At 39.0% G+C, this 15,216-nt stretch overlaps 1 protein-coding gene across 2 annotated transcripts in view; it reads left to right on the forward strand.

The window, feature by feature from the left end:
* The window catches only part of MYO1D (myosin ID), a 378,217-nt gene that overhangs the window by 218,715 nt on the left and 144,286 nt on the right, over window positions 1–15,216 (forward strand). For both annotated transcript variants that reach the window (XM_033184221.1, XM_033184222.1), the window contains exon 20: window positions 4,876–4,989. In XM_033184221.1, coding sequence (XP_033040112.1) covers window positions 4,876–4,989 — 114 coding nt within the window. The remainder of the gene's footprint in view (window positions 1–4,875; window positions 4,990–15,216) is intronic.

Raw genomic sequence — 15,216 nt, forward strand, 5'->3', positions numbered from 1 at the left:
CTGATTCTTAGAGACAGAAAATAGAATAGTAGTTCTAGGGGTTGGGGAAAGAGAAGACTGGGGAGTTATTGTTTAATGGGTATAGAGCTTCAGTTTGGAATGATAAAAGTTCTTGAGATAGATAGTGGTGATGGCTGCACAACAATGTGAATGTGCTTAATGCCAATGAAGCATTGACCTATACACTTAAAAATGATCCAAATCGAGAATTTTGTTATGTGTATTTTACCAGAATTTTTTAAATGAAAAATCACAATTGGCTACTTAAACGGAAACAATGATAAAGTAGCATAGAGTTTATAATATATGTAGAAGTAAAATTTATGATAACAATAGCACAAAGATGGGGAAATGGAAATATACTATTGTATGGTTTTTATACCATAAAGTGATATAATGTCAGTGACTGTGATATGTTATAAATGTATTCTGCAAATCCTAGAAGAACCACTAAAATGGCAATACAAAAAGTTATAACTAATAAACCAACAAAGGAGAGAAATGAAATTATTTTTTAAAAATCTCAATGCAAAAGAAAGCAGAGAAATGTGGAAAAGGGAACAAAGAGCAAATGGGACAAATAGAAAACAAATTGAAAATGATAAATTTAAACCTAACTGTACTGATAATCACATTAAATGTCAGTGGTCTAAACACACCGCAATTAAAAGGCAAAGATTATGGCTTCTTAGCATGTGGATGTGTGCACCAACCCCAAAGCTCTCCAAACCCCATAATTTTGAGTTTATGGCGGTTTTATTACACAGGCATGGTTGATGAAATCATTGGCTATGGGTAATTAACTTAATCTCCAGCCCCTCTCCCTTCCATGAAGCTTAAGGGGTGGAGCTGAAAATTCCAACCCTCTAATCATGCATTGGTCTTTCTGGCAACCAGCCCCAATCCTGAAACTGTCTAGGAGCTCCTAGTCACCAGTTATCTGATTAGCAGATAGAAACTCTTATGTTGGGAATCTGGGACTAAGACTAAATAAGTATTATAACAAAAGGTGATTCTATAACCTCTACCACTCATAAAATAACAGGAGTTTTGAGAGATTTGTGTCAGGAACCGGGATGATGAGCAAATATATATATATTTCTTATATCACAATCAGTGTTTGAACATTATAAGGAAGAAGAAAGAGGTCAACTCAACATGATAGAGGCTTGTTTTTTTGTTTTGTTTTTTTGAGACAGTCTTACTTTGTCACCCAGACTGGGGTGCCGTGGCACAATTTCGGCTCACTGCAACCTCCGCCTCCTGGGTCAAGTGATTCTCTTGCCTCAGCCTCCCCAGTAGCTGGAATTACAGGTGCACACCACCATGCCTGGCTAATTTTTCTATTTTTAGTATAGACAGAGTTTCGCCATGTTGGCCAGGCTGGTCTCAAACTCCTGACCTCAAGTGATCTGCCCGTCTAGACCTCCCAAAGTGCTGGGATTACAGGCATGAGCCACCTGCCCAGTCATCAATGTGATAGAGGCTTTTTAATAAAATAGAGAGCAGCTGGTTACAGTTAGAATAAAATAAATGTCATCATCAAGGAAAGACTGCTGGCAGTATCTTGGGGTGGGTTACCACACTCCAGAGTTTAGTTCTGAACTCTGAGATTTAGAAACTCTATTTTATAAGTATACCTAGAGTTGATCAGACTATCAAGAAAAGACTTTTGCTAACCAGATTCACACACCCACGCAAGAAATGTATAAGCTATAATGTCAGTTTGTAAATATAACAAAGGAATGCACCATGCCACTGAGTCCTCATATTCACTATCTAGTATACTTTAGTATCAAGCGGCTGGGAAATCAAATTAGTAATCAGAGCAGTTGATCAAAGACAGTAGGATGGTTTTAAGAATTAGGTCATTTACTACAGAAACCCTTGATGTCTCTATCTTTCCAGCAATGACAATTTTATGTCTGACAGAGAACATGTCTTTACCTGGGTCCTACTGGATTAAAAACTGAAGCATTCTTATTCATGTCCCTGTATTTCCAAGTTCAAAGCAAAATACTTTGTTCACCCTGTAGCTTAAATACGACTTTAGAAACTGTTCAATCCCAAGGCTATGCCAAGGTAAACCTGATAGGATTTCAGTAAAGCCCTCTTCTTTACGCTTAGATTCTCTCTGAAACAGCCACTTTCCATTAACCACGTTATAAAATGTCCTTTGAGGTGAAAGACTTCTGTAAATAGCTACTTTCACCCATAATGTGTTTTCTCCTTCTCTGCCTCTCCAGATAAACTTTTATCTGTGGCCCCCTGTGGTACTGACTAAACCTAAAGACAGAGATCACTTGTAGTGTTTAGGGAAAAACAAATGCTAGGGATTTTTTCCTTTGGTTGAAGATTTTAGTTTTGGATAACAGAAGAAACAAGATGAAGGTTTATCTAATACTGAGTCTGTAATCTAGTTTTTCTATTACTATATGAATTTAAGTGGAAGAAAAGAGTGCTTTTATGCCATAATTATAAGTCTGGAATTTCTATCTATATGTAGAATTTTTTCCTTTGCCATTTTGATATAGCTAAATTAATGCAATCTAAGGCTTTTACTTTGCTACCTGATGTCCTTCCCACTCAATTCATATTTTGAGGATAATTTAAGCTGCTGAAACAGAAGGTAAAGATTTGCGATGTGTTCTCTTTAGAAATTACATTTTTTGCATATAAAAATGTAGTATTTCCAAACAGTGTTTTCGTACAGTTGCTGCTTTGAGGTTTTTGTTTGTTGTTTTTAGATTAACTCAGGAACATATAAAAAGGACATGGGACCTACTTGTTTCGACTCTGGAATGACCTTATGAAATTATGTAACAAATTTTTTTAAATCATATTCTTTTGCCCTACACTCATATGTTTTTCAACATGATTCCACAAGAGATGACACGTATGGCTTTTACTTATTGTTGTTTGCTTTCTTTCATATATATATATATATATATATATATATATATATATATTTTTTTTTTTTTTTTTTTTTTTTTTTTTTTTTTTACAGAGAGGGTCTTCTTCTGTTGCCCAGGCTGTCACTGCAGCCTCAAACTCCTGGGCTCAAGCAATGCTCTTGCCTCAGCCTCCCAAGTAGCTGGGATTAGCTATTATTCAGTGCCTATTTTAGATATTCTCTGTGAACTCTAAGATTGATACAAGTGATAGTAAGTGTTCTTCAACATGGGTTTTATAGAACCAGTGTTCTATTGAATATTAGTAGGTGCTGAAAAAGAGTTTCATAGTTAAACGTATTTTGGAAATACTGGGTTAAACATGCTCTTTAAGTGCAGAATTCTCAGAGCCTTTAATATATTCGTGGGATGTGAATATCCCTAGTGGAGGCTGTGGTTTGCAGTATTTCTCAAACCAGCTTATCCATGGAACCCTTACTTTCACAAAACCTCACATAAGGCTGGAACAGAACAGCTTAGAAAAATGCTGCTATAGAAGCTCTTCACTCACTCTGTTTCAAGTTTTCTGACAAGTGCCAATCCTGTTATAGCAAAAACTGTTGCTACATAAAGTTACTTGACTAAGGGTAATAATTATTCCACCATATAGATTCTATTTTACTTTTAATTACAGACACCATTTTTGTCAAGTTGAAGACTGAAAAAATGTGCTTTGGTTATAAAGGAAATGTTTAGAGAATTGACTGATTTCTAAAACTGTGGGGCAAAGGGAAGAAGATTAACTAAAATTCAAACTAAAATTTAAATTTTAGTTTGCTATATCCTCCCTATAGCAATATATCCTGCTATGTTCCATCCTGCCAATGTTAATTTAGTTAGCTAAATAGCCTACCGAAGCTAACCAAGTTTTCAAATTGATCTCTAACTTCTTTGTTTGCATCTTGGAAATAATAATTTGAAAGAGGGAATGGAGGATATAGACCACAACTATGCCTCCTTTTCTAGTTGAGGAGGGCGTTTTAAGTTTTTGTTTGTTTGTTTGTTTGGTTTGCATTCTTTTTCCTTCTAGTTACTGAAAAACGTGACATCGTAGTGGTTCAAAAATTTTTAGTGCTAGGTACATTGATTAAAATAGTATCAACTCTAGCTGGATGTGGTGGCACATGCTGGTAGTCCCAACAACTCACTGTGTGAGCCACTACACTCTATCTTGGGTGACAGAGTGAGACCCTCATCTTTTTAAAATACATATGTGTTTATTACCCAAGTCTAAGTAGCTAAATACTTACTTATAAAATGTCCTGTGGTTAATTCTGCTCTTAGGAAAAGATTTACCTGAACATGTGAATCTTCTCTGAATTTACCTGAACATGAGCCTCTATCTAATAAAGTAGCATTCTGCACACACACACACACACACACACACACACACACACAATTTCTCCCAATCTCATTATCTAGTTTATTTTCTTTATATCATTATATGAAATTATTTTTACTTATTAGTTTCCTATCTGTCTCATCCCTATATACTAGTCTGAGATTCTTATTATAACCAAGGGCTTCGTATTATTTCTTTGTATAATTGGGTTATTTGCCTTTTAGTTATTGATTTGTATTAGTTCTTTATATAGTCCATATACAAGTCCCTTTTCAGATGTATGATTTTCAAAGTTTTTCTCCCATTCTCTGGGTTTGCCTTTTTACTTACTTGATGGTGTCTGAGTTACATATGTTCAGTCCTTTAATTCTTCTATGGTTTTCTTGTTTTCCATGTTCAATTGTAAAATTTCAATTGCCAAATTCCACAAATCTGGACACAGCTACTCCTTTTAAATCTTTATTGCATCCAGTAGAGTGGCCATACATGGTTCACATCTATTAAAGAATTTGTCTTCACAATCAGCCAACTTGATTTCATTATTGATGAGATACTATGGTTTACTGGTTTGTTCTCTTACAGGTAAATCGATTTAGTAAGGTGGAAGACAGAGCAATTTTTGTCACTGACCGTCACCTATATAAAATGGATCCCACTAAACAGTACAAGGTGATGAAGACTATCCCTCTATACAATGTAAGTCCTCTGTGCTTCTCTCTGGATAAAGATCCTTAACCTGGTGCTCATGGACCACTAATAGGTCAATTCATTTTGCCCATGAATTCCTGAAATTTTATGTGTCATATGTTTTGTAGAAATGTACAGTTTTCTAAAAGGAGGATCCAAAGTTTCCAGGAGATAAATGCAGACATTTTTTAAAGTGTAAGGACTACGGATTCTTTGTGATCTTTCTCTATTCCTGATCCACTGCTTAAATGCACTGGCGTATAATGCATTTTCTTATTTGTTTTCGTAAGGTTTGTTTTTATATGGAAATGGAATTAGGTAGAAAATCAGTAGGGGATTACTTAAAATATTACTTTTTCTCTTTTAAATGTAAAATGTATGCTGCTTCCAGAATTCTCTTCACCATATATTTGACGCATATTTAGTTGTTGATTGTGTGATCTCTGGTGTAAGTCCACTTTATTGTTCACTATAACCATATGGTTTTCTAATTTCATCATCATTTTTTATTTGAAATATGAAATTTCGTGGGTATCTCCTTGAATCTCAGTACGAGTTTGTTTATTTGTTTGTTTGTTTGTAATTTGTCCTTCTTAACAGAGTCTGCTTTACAAGTGACTGTTTATTCTGATTCTTCGGAAAGATCCTACCAGAATATGGGATCTTTTCATGTGTCAGGTGATTTTCCTCTGTTAGTTCTTGAAGAAGGAAGACTGTGTTTGTCTAATACTGGGAACTATGAGGAGTATTACTTAGAGATTATTTTAAATCCTTTTGGTTGCTGCAAGAGGCAATAGGAAACATATTGTTTTACAGTTTTATTTTGCTAAGTCAGAGGTCCTTTTAGTTATAAGGTACAAGGAAGACAAACTATTCCTGGCTTTGCTGAATGCTTTAGAATGATTTAGACTATGGGGTGGAGATCTGTCTTCACTATGCACCCCTCACCCAACCCCCTCACACACATACCTTTTTTCCTTTCAATAGAAAGGCCAATAAATTGCAACTAAGGCTAAAATGATATTATAAGACACTCTTTTTTATTTTATTTTATTTTATTTTATTTTATTTATTTTTTAGACAGTCTCACTCTGCCCCCCAGGCTGGAGTACAGTGGCACCATCCCAGCTCACTGCAACCTCCACCTTCCAGGTTCAAGTGATTCTTGTGCCTCTGCCTCCCGAGTAGCTGGGATTATAGGTGCATGCCACCATGCCCAGGTATTTTGTATTTTTAGTAGAGATGGGGTTTCACCAAGTTGACCAGGCTGGTCTCAAACTCCTGGCCTCAAGTGATCTACCCGCTGTGGTCTCCCAAAGTGCTGGGATTACAGGTGTGAGCCACCACACCCAGCCCTAAAACACTCTTGATTATATATAGTCTTCTTATATATAGACTTACAATCTTCTATTGCAGCTACAGTTTAAGCCTAATAACCCTCCAGTCTTGAAGTAGGAGATGAAGGTAGATGAGGCAGGAAATCAAATTTTGTCAAAGTCTAAAGAAGTGTGAAACCAAAAAAATTAATTGTGGTATGTGTTTTGTTCCTTTTCCTTGCTTTCTATTAAGGAGAGATTCATCAGGCACATGATATAAATTCAGTAAATAGTTAGACAGCTCTTGGAACCGAAGTTGTTTTCCCTTGTTCACGTCGACTGGTTTGTACTTATAGTCACTGTTTCCTTTTTTCTTCATCATTATCATTGTTAATTGTTCTTAATAATATCATGACATCAAAACTAACAATGTTTAACTACTGTAGTAAAGGTAAAACGTCAATGGGATGGATACACCCTGTTGCACATGCTGTCAGCACCCTGCCCATACCTTCTTGTATTCCCATACCATATTTGTGCATACCAGCCTGATTTCCAGCAACCAGTATCTTTGTCAAAAAGCTGCCCTCAGGCTGCCAAACCCACTTTGCCCTCACTCACAGAGGGCTGGAAGTGCCTACGCACTCATTGTGTGATGGGTGTGGGGTATAAATACTCCATCTCCATCACTCATTGGCAAAGACAATCCCAGGCTGTTTCACACCATTTCCTAGAGCTTCCCTGCAGGAGTAAACTTGCCGACAGTGGTGGCTGCCTTCTCTCCCCACTCCCTTGCCAGTGTCCCTGAACCTCCCAAATCAACTCTGTATACTCATCAGCCTTTGTCTCAGGCTCTGCTTCTGGGTGGAACTAACTTCAGAAGGGCAGCCATCTTTTCAGAGGTAGCAAGTTCAATGTGATGGGGAACTTCCAACTAGACCTATCATTGGTTTTAAGTCTGAAGCAAGTATGTCAAAATATTAAGTATGGATGATAGGGGCATGAGTGTTTGTTATATTATTTATACTTTTCTGTATGATTGAAATATTTTGAAATTAAAAACAAAGTTTAAGATATGATGATGCTAATAATAGTGTTGGAGAAGCTGGGAGGGGATGAAGGAAAGTGATTTCAATTTTAACCATATTGAGTTTGAGGTTTTGGTGAAACTTACAAGTATACTTTCCGTAGATAGTTGGAAGTCTAATCGTGGAGAGGGGGAAAGAATTCATCACTTAAAATTTAAGAGTGGACCCATGTATAGTTGGAGGCTGAAATTATGAGTCAGAGAAAGGGGGTGGATTATTCAAAAACATCCACAGTTAAATGGTGGGAAAAAGAGAATCACTGAAGGAAATGGAATAAAAAGGAAATTTCTTTATGGTTCTCCATTTTCTCATCTCTCTTTTAATGGACTGAATGAACTCTAATTTCCCTTCAGTTCTATACTTTTTAAATTCTAGGAAAGAAAAAAACTATGAGAACATCATGGTTCAAAATCAAATTGGAAAGTTTTCAGAAATAAGAGTAGTCAATAAAAACATACAGGGCATAGCTAAGGGCATCCACGCTTCTCTCATTCTCCACCTTTCATTTCTCCTTCTATAGAGGCCCCTTTCCTGTTTTAGTTATTCCTTTCTTGCTCCAAGGACAGACTGTGAGCTCATTCTCTCTTAAGTAATGTTTCTTTGCCACCCACCGCCCGCTCGAGACAGAGTCTTGCTCTGTCACCCAGACTGGAATGCAATGGTGCCATCTTGGCTCACTGCAGCCTCTGCCTCCCGGGTTCAAGCAGTTCTCCTGCCTTAGCTTCCTGAGGAACTGAGATTACAGGCGCCTGCCACCGTGCCCAGCTAACTTTTTTCTTTTTTGTATTTTTAGTAGAGATGGGGTTTCACCAGGCTGATCTTGAACTCCTCACCTCGTAATCTGCCCGCCTTGACCTCTCAAAGCGCTGGGATTACAGGCATGAGCCACCACACCCGGCCCCATTTTTTATTTTAGTGAAGGTACACAGGGTAGTAAGGGAATCGAATCCCATGGAAAGCCAGGAAATGCTACCATTCAGGTTTTAAGGCAGCTTTTAAGGGACCATGCTATCATTTAGCCTCCTGCACAACCTGAGTTTTGCATTTCTACCATTCTCTCTCTTTTTCTCTTTGTCTGTCTTCTTACTCGCAGTTACTTCTTTCTTGCCAGACAGCATGGGTCAGCTTTAGGCTAAGGTCTGAGTCAGCCAACTCAGCAAACCATTAGAGTTTCATCTTGCAGTAACATATTGAACACAGTGTCTCAGATAGGGCCTCACCATAGCAACCAATGCTGGGTGATCCAGATCGGTACTTTTGTTCATGCCAAATGCTTGCAAATCTATGCACAGTCTTTCCTTACTTTTTCTGGTATGGCATGAATAATTCCTACTATTCATTTTGGGGTATAACTGATCCCTCCTCCCTCCACTATTTATGACTGTCATCCTTAGGCCCAAGCCACATTTGGACCTTGGTCACAGATCACGCTGAATATTGGGGTGGGTCATTGGGTTTTCCCAGCAGAAAGGAGCAGCAGAAGAGAAGTGCTTCAAATAGGCCAGGCTGGCCAAGCATCCTAAGTCCTTGATTCTTCCCAGCTACTCCCCCTCCAATTGCCAGCATCCCAGTCTTTGTCAAACAGGACCTAAAGTTGTGCTCATGAATCTCCAGGATGGGTGAAATTTCAGCTGATGTTGCAATTTGGCAGTATGTCTAATCATTCCTGAACGTAGTCTTCATGAGTGCTTTCAGCAGAAAGTGGTTCCTCTGTTTCCTTAACTCCCTCCAGCCACGCACTATGGGACCAATTATTTGTTGTTTTCCTAATGCACTATAAAAAATACCCACCCAATTCCACTATCCTTACATGTCCTAATGCATTGAACTTCTATAAATCAGCAACTAACTTTAACCGGCACACCAGCCATCTCCCATGGGTCACCAGTGATAGGTTAAGTAACATCTTCCTCCCTACAGACCATGAACTGCTGGCTTTCCACACTGGGTGGCGTGATCCTCCTTTGCCCCTCCTTGTTAAGATGCTGCAGCCAATTGCACACCCCCTCTTGAGAGTTGCTTTTTGCAGCATCCTGGTGCTCATTTCTTCCTGCCAGGTTTTGAGTTGTAATGATCAGAGACTTAAGGGACCTCAAGTAGATAGGAGGTGGGAGATTTTAAATTGCATCTGGGTCAGAGAGAGTGATAGTCTAGAAATTACCTTCTTTGGGATTTTAGGCAGTTATACATCAGATCATCTGATCACACCCTCAATAACTAAACCATTCAATTCAGATAATTACTAAGTGTTCATTATGTGCCAGCCACATACATATTAGGAACACAGAGGTATCAAAACAGGCAAAAATCTCTGCAGTCTTGGAATTTACATTCCAATGGGGAAAAGTATATGTGTGTATATGTATATACATACATGCATGATGTAGTCCATAGAAGGTGATAAGGGAAAAAAATAAAATCAGGAAAGAAGATAGAACGTGTGAGGGGTGTTGTAATTTTAAATAGGGTGATCAGGCCTCACTGAGAAGTTGACATTTAAGCAAAGACTTGAAGGAATTAAGGAATGAACCATATGTGTACTTGGTGGAAAGTATTTTAGACAGAAGGAACAGCAAAGACATAGAGACATGAGCAGGGAGGAAGGAGCCTTCTGTGGGGCTGGAAATGTGTAATAGCTTGATCTGGTGGGGGTTTCACAGATGTATACATTTGTAAGAACTCATCAAGCTGTTTACTTGAGATTTGTGCACTCTAGGGCATGCATGTTCTACCCTAATAAAAATGGGAGGAGAAAAAGAAGAAGAAGAAAGCAAGCTATCTATGAAGGGGGATAACAGGAGGATGTAAGTAAAGAGGAAAGTGAAGCAAATTAGGTAAATGATCACTCAAGCCTGGGGAGATTTCAGCATACTTAAAGAGAGGCGTGTGTGAAACACTAGAGTGAAGAGCTCTTCGTTGTACCTATAGGTATATACCCCTTTGTGTTCCTAATATTGATTGTATGTGCTTTTTCTTATTTATTCCAAGATCAGTTTTGCTGTAGGTCTGTCTCTCTTACTGATTTTGTGATCTTATCATTTACCTGTGCTCTAATTTTTCCTTCTTCATTCTTTAAGTTGTTCTTTTTCTAGCCTTTTTAGTTGGGAGCTTAACTGTTTTGTTTTTAAATTTAGTCTTAAAAATTCATTGAATTTGTAAATTTGTATTTAAGAATGGCTTGAGCTGAACTTCACACTTCACACTTCAACAAAGGTGTGATACTACCTTTGTTGTTCAGTTTTAATTATTTTATGATTTCCATTGTGAGTTCCTCTGTAAGCCATGAGTAGTTTGGTAGTATGTTTTTAAATTACTTTTTTTTTTTTTTTTTTTGAGACGGAGTCTTGCTCTGTCGCCCGGTCTGGAGTGCAGTGGCCGGATCTCGGCTCACTGCAAGCTCCGCCTCCCGGGTTTACGCCATTCTCCTGCCTCAGCCTCCCGAGTAGCTGGGACCACAGGCGCCCGCCACCTCGCCCGGCTAGTTTTTCGTATTTTTAGTAGAGACGGGGTTTCACCGTGTTAGCCAGGATGGTCTCGATCTCCTGACCTCGTGATCCGCCCGTCTCGGCCTCCCAAAGTGCTGGGATTAAATTACTACATAAATAGTAATTTGTGGTACGTGTGCTTTTGTGTTCTACGCGGGGAGATCATGTTTCCCCGTTGCTCTTCAGTGCCGTATTGGTCATAAACCGAGTGTCCATACACCACTTCTGGATTCTCTGTTCTATTGGTCTGTTAGATATCCTCATGCCAATTACTGTTTTGATTACTGTTGGACAAAGGCATTATGAACCCAAAAATTACAGTAAATTCCCAGATACCCTCCTTTCACTCTTACCTCTTCCCAACATAGCACTCTCATTTGCCACAACCATATGAAGGGAAAAAGAGCCGGGGATGGTGGTAAAAGGAATTCTGCCAGAAAGGCCAGCTTCCTATTTGCCTATTTCTATATATATAAATATGCAGCCGCCACTCTGCTCCAGAAGGTTTGGGCCATGTCTGAATCCAGTGGGCCAAAGCTTTGGATTTTTCTAGAAAAATCAGAAGTCTGCATTTTATGTAAAATCTCCTAATTGTTAAGTATTATGAACTACTAACTTTAAAATGCCTTGCAAGCCAAATAAACATGTCTATAGGCCATATTCAGCCCCAGGTTTCCAGTCTGCTACTCTTATTAAAAGAGGGCTTGTCGTTTGTTATTTGAAATGAGCTATAACCAGACTCCTTGGCCTCCTCCATGCCAAACTTTAAAAACTCTAAAATCTATGTTATGTGTTATTCTAGACTTCATGGAGCAGAGATAGACACTCACCATTTCTCACTCACTTATGAGGAGCTATAATTGGGTGCAAGCTTTAGGAGAATATATTTTCTACTTCAGTTAGCAAGTAAGGAAGGGGATAAAGGAAATCTCTGATAAGTAGATCTTTCCTAACTTGAGAGCATTCTGTTCCCTCAGAGTTCACTACTAATTCTATCCCTCTGACTTTTTATTATGAAAAATTTCAAACTTACAGAGAATTTGAGAGAATAGTACAGGGAACACCCTTGTGCCCCACACCTGTATTCACTAAGGGCTTACTTTTTGCCATATGTGTTTTATTTCTCTTTCTCTCTTGTGACACTTCACCCTTGAAATACACGTGTGCATCTCCTAAGAATAAGGACATTCTCCTTCATAATCACAAGACCATTTTCTTATCTAAAAAAATTAATATTTCCATAATATCATCTAATATTCAGTACATATTAAAATTTCCCCAGTTGTTCAGACTGCCTTTTTTTTTTGAGAGACAGGTTCTCACTCTAGTGCCCAGGCTGGAGTGCAGTTGTGCAATCATAACTCACTGCAGCCTTAAACACCTGGGATCAAGCAATCCCGTCTCCTCAGTCTTCCAAGTGGCTAGAACTGCAGATGCACACCACTACTCTTGGCTAAACTTGGAAAATTTTTTTGTAGAGACGGGGTCTTACATTGCCCAAGCTGGTCTGAAATTCCTGGCCTCAGCCAATCCTCCTGCCCCAGCCTCAAATCCCCAAGTGCTGGAATTACAGGCATGAGCCACACCACACCTGGCCAAAGACTGCCTTTTAAACCTGTTTTTTTAATAACAGAATTCTATGTAGGTTCACATTTACATACCTAGAAGTAAAATTATTCCATCATATGGCACTTGGTAGTTACATCTCTGGTCTGTTTTAGTCCACACTGCACCTCCACTCACACATACCCGTACCCTTTTTTTTCCCATCATATTGACTTTTTAAAACCGCTTTCTTGAGGTATAATTCACTGTTACAGACTGAATTGTGTTCCCCCAAAATTTGTGTATCAGAGTCCAAACCCCCAGTACCTCAGAATGTGACTGTATTTGGAGATAAGAGTCTTTAAAGTGGTAATTAAGTTAAAGTGGGATCATAAGAGTGGGCCCTAATCCAGTATGACTGGTGTCTGCCTCAAAGGAGATTAGAACATAGGTACAGAGGGAAGGCCATGTAAAGACAGAGAGAAGACAGCCATCTACAAGGCTAGGAGAGAAGCCGTCAGAAGAACAACTCTACCGGCCGGGCGCGGTGGCTCACGCCTGTAAGCCCAGCACTTTGGGAGGCCCAGGCAGGCAGATCATGAGGTCAGGAGATCAAGACCATCCTGGCTAACACGGTGAAACCCCGTCTCTACTAAAAATACAAAAAAATTAGCCGGGCGTGGTGGCAGGCACCTGTAGCCCCAGCTACTTGGGAGGCTGAGGGAGGAGAATGGCATGAACCTGGGAGGCGGAGCTTGCCAGTGAGCCAAGATCGCACCACTGCACTCCAGCCTGGGCAACAGAGCAAGACTCCATTTCAAGAAAACAAAAAAAAGAAGAAGAACAACTCTACCAACATCTTAATCTTAATTTTAGACTTCCAGCCTCCAGAACTTGAAGGAAATAAATTTCTGTTGTTTTAGCCACCTAGTCTGTGATACTTTGTCATATCATCCCTAGCAAATTAATGTGTTTACATACCATAAAATTTTCCCATTGTAAGGTATAGTTATTTTTAGTAATTTATGCAGTTGTGCAATGATCACCTAATCCAGTGTTAGACCATTACTAGGCCGGATGTCTGTAATCCCAGCACTTTGGGAGGCCAAGATGGGAAGATTGCTTGAGCCCAGGAGTTTGAGACCAGCCTGGGCAAAATAGTGAGATACCGTTTCTACAAAAGAAAAAAGAAAAAGAAAGAAACAGATCTGAGTACTAGATGTGCTTGTTGCTACTGGGGATTCATTTCTTTTAGGTCCTCTCAGCTGGCATAGCACAGAAATATATGTGTATAATCTGTGTATATACACATCTTTATAAATGTTTTTATATGTGATCATCTTTATATGAAGTTAAACATGAGTTTATACTAATGTCTCTCACTCTAGTCCATGACCACATTAATCATTCTAGCCTTCCCCCATTGCTTATCTTTAAATTCCCTGTCCAAAAGTGAGAAACCTGGCTTGCACCATCTACTGTCCATTTACCTAATTGTTCATTTCCAGTATCCATGCATGGCAGTATCAGAATTGTTAACCTGTACCCTGTGAGGCACAACTTTATCAAATAGAGTACAGTGCTACGTGCACTTCCTTTTTCCTTTAGTCTTACACACTCCACTCATTTCCAAAGTTACCTAGGTCAGCACCTTTTCCTCCCACCCTCTTCAGTGAGATTGTTTCATACCTTTTTTTTTTTTTTTTTTCTCTTGAGATGAAATCTCGCTCTGTCGCCCAGGCTGGAGTGTAGTGGCGCAATTTTGGCTCACTGCAACCTCCACCTCCTGGGTTCAAGCAATTCTCTGCCTCAGTCTCCCGAGTAGCTGGGATTACAAGCGCCCGCCACCATGCCCGGCTAATTTTTGTGTATTTTCAGTAGAGACGGGTTTCACCATCTTGGCCAGGCTGGTCTTAAACTCTGGACCTCATGTTCCACCTGCCTTGGCTTCCCAAAGTGCTGGAATTACAGGCATGAGTCACTGTGCCTAGCCCATACCTTTTAATATAGGTAGACTGTCTCGTCACATTTTGCATTCCTTCCTGAAATCCCCCAACCTCCTAATTTTTTTTAAGTTGCCCACATTAAGGTTTACTCTTGATGCTGTTGAGTTCTGTAGGTTTTAGCAAATGTATAGTGTCATGTATCCACCATTACAGTATCACACAGAACAGTTTCACTGCTCTAAGGATCCTGTGTGCGTAACCTGTTCATTCCTTTCCCTCTTTCCCCTGAACCCACGGGAACCACTAATCATTTTACTGTCTCTACAGTTGTGCCTTTTCTAGAATGTCGTATAATTAGAATCATACAGACTGTAGCCTTTTCAGATTGGCTTCTTTCACTTAGCAGTAGGCCTTTAAGGTTCCACCATGTCTTTCCATGGCTTGTTGGCACATTTTTTTTTTAGTCAAGAAATAGTTCATTATATGGAGGTGCCATAGTTTGTTTCTCCATTCACCTGTTGAAGAACATCTTGATTGCTTCCACTTTTTGGCAACTATGAATAAAGCTACTATAAACATTTGCAAGCAGGTTTTTTGTATGGACACACGTTTTTAAATCTCTTGAGTAAATAGAAGTGCTATTGCTCAATCCTGTAATAAGACTAAATTTAGCTTTATAAAAACTGCCAATATTTTCCAAAGTGGCTGTATCATTTTCCATTTCCACCAGGAATGAATGAGAGTTTCTGTCCCTTCCCATCCTCACCAGTATTTGATAGTGTCTTTTTATTTTAGCCATTCTAATAGGTATGTAGTTACATCGTGTATTTTTCTCTTATCCTAAAATACATAACTC

The sequence above is a fragment of the Trachypithecus francoisi genome, unplaced genomic scaffold (genome assembly GCF_009764315.1).
Source record: "Trachypithecus francoisi isolate TF-2019V2 unplaced genomic scaffold, Tfra_2.0 Lachesis_group20, whole genome shotgun sequence".
Classification (NCBI taxonomy): domain Eukaryota; kingdom Metazoa; phylum Chordata; class Mammalia; order Primates; family Cercopithecidae; genus Trachypithecus; species Trachypithecus francoisi.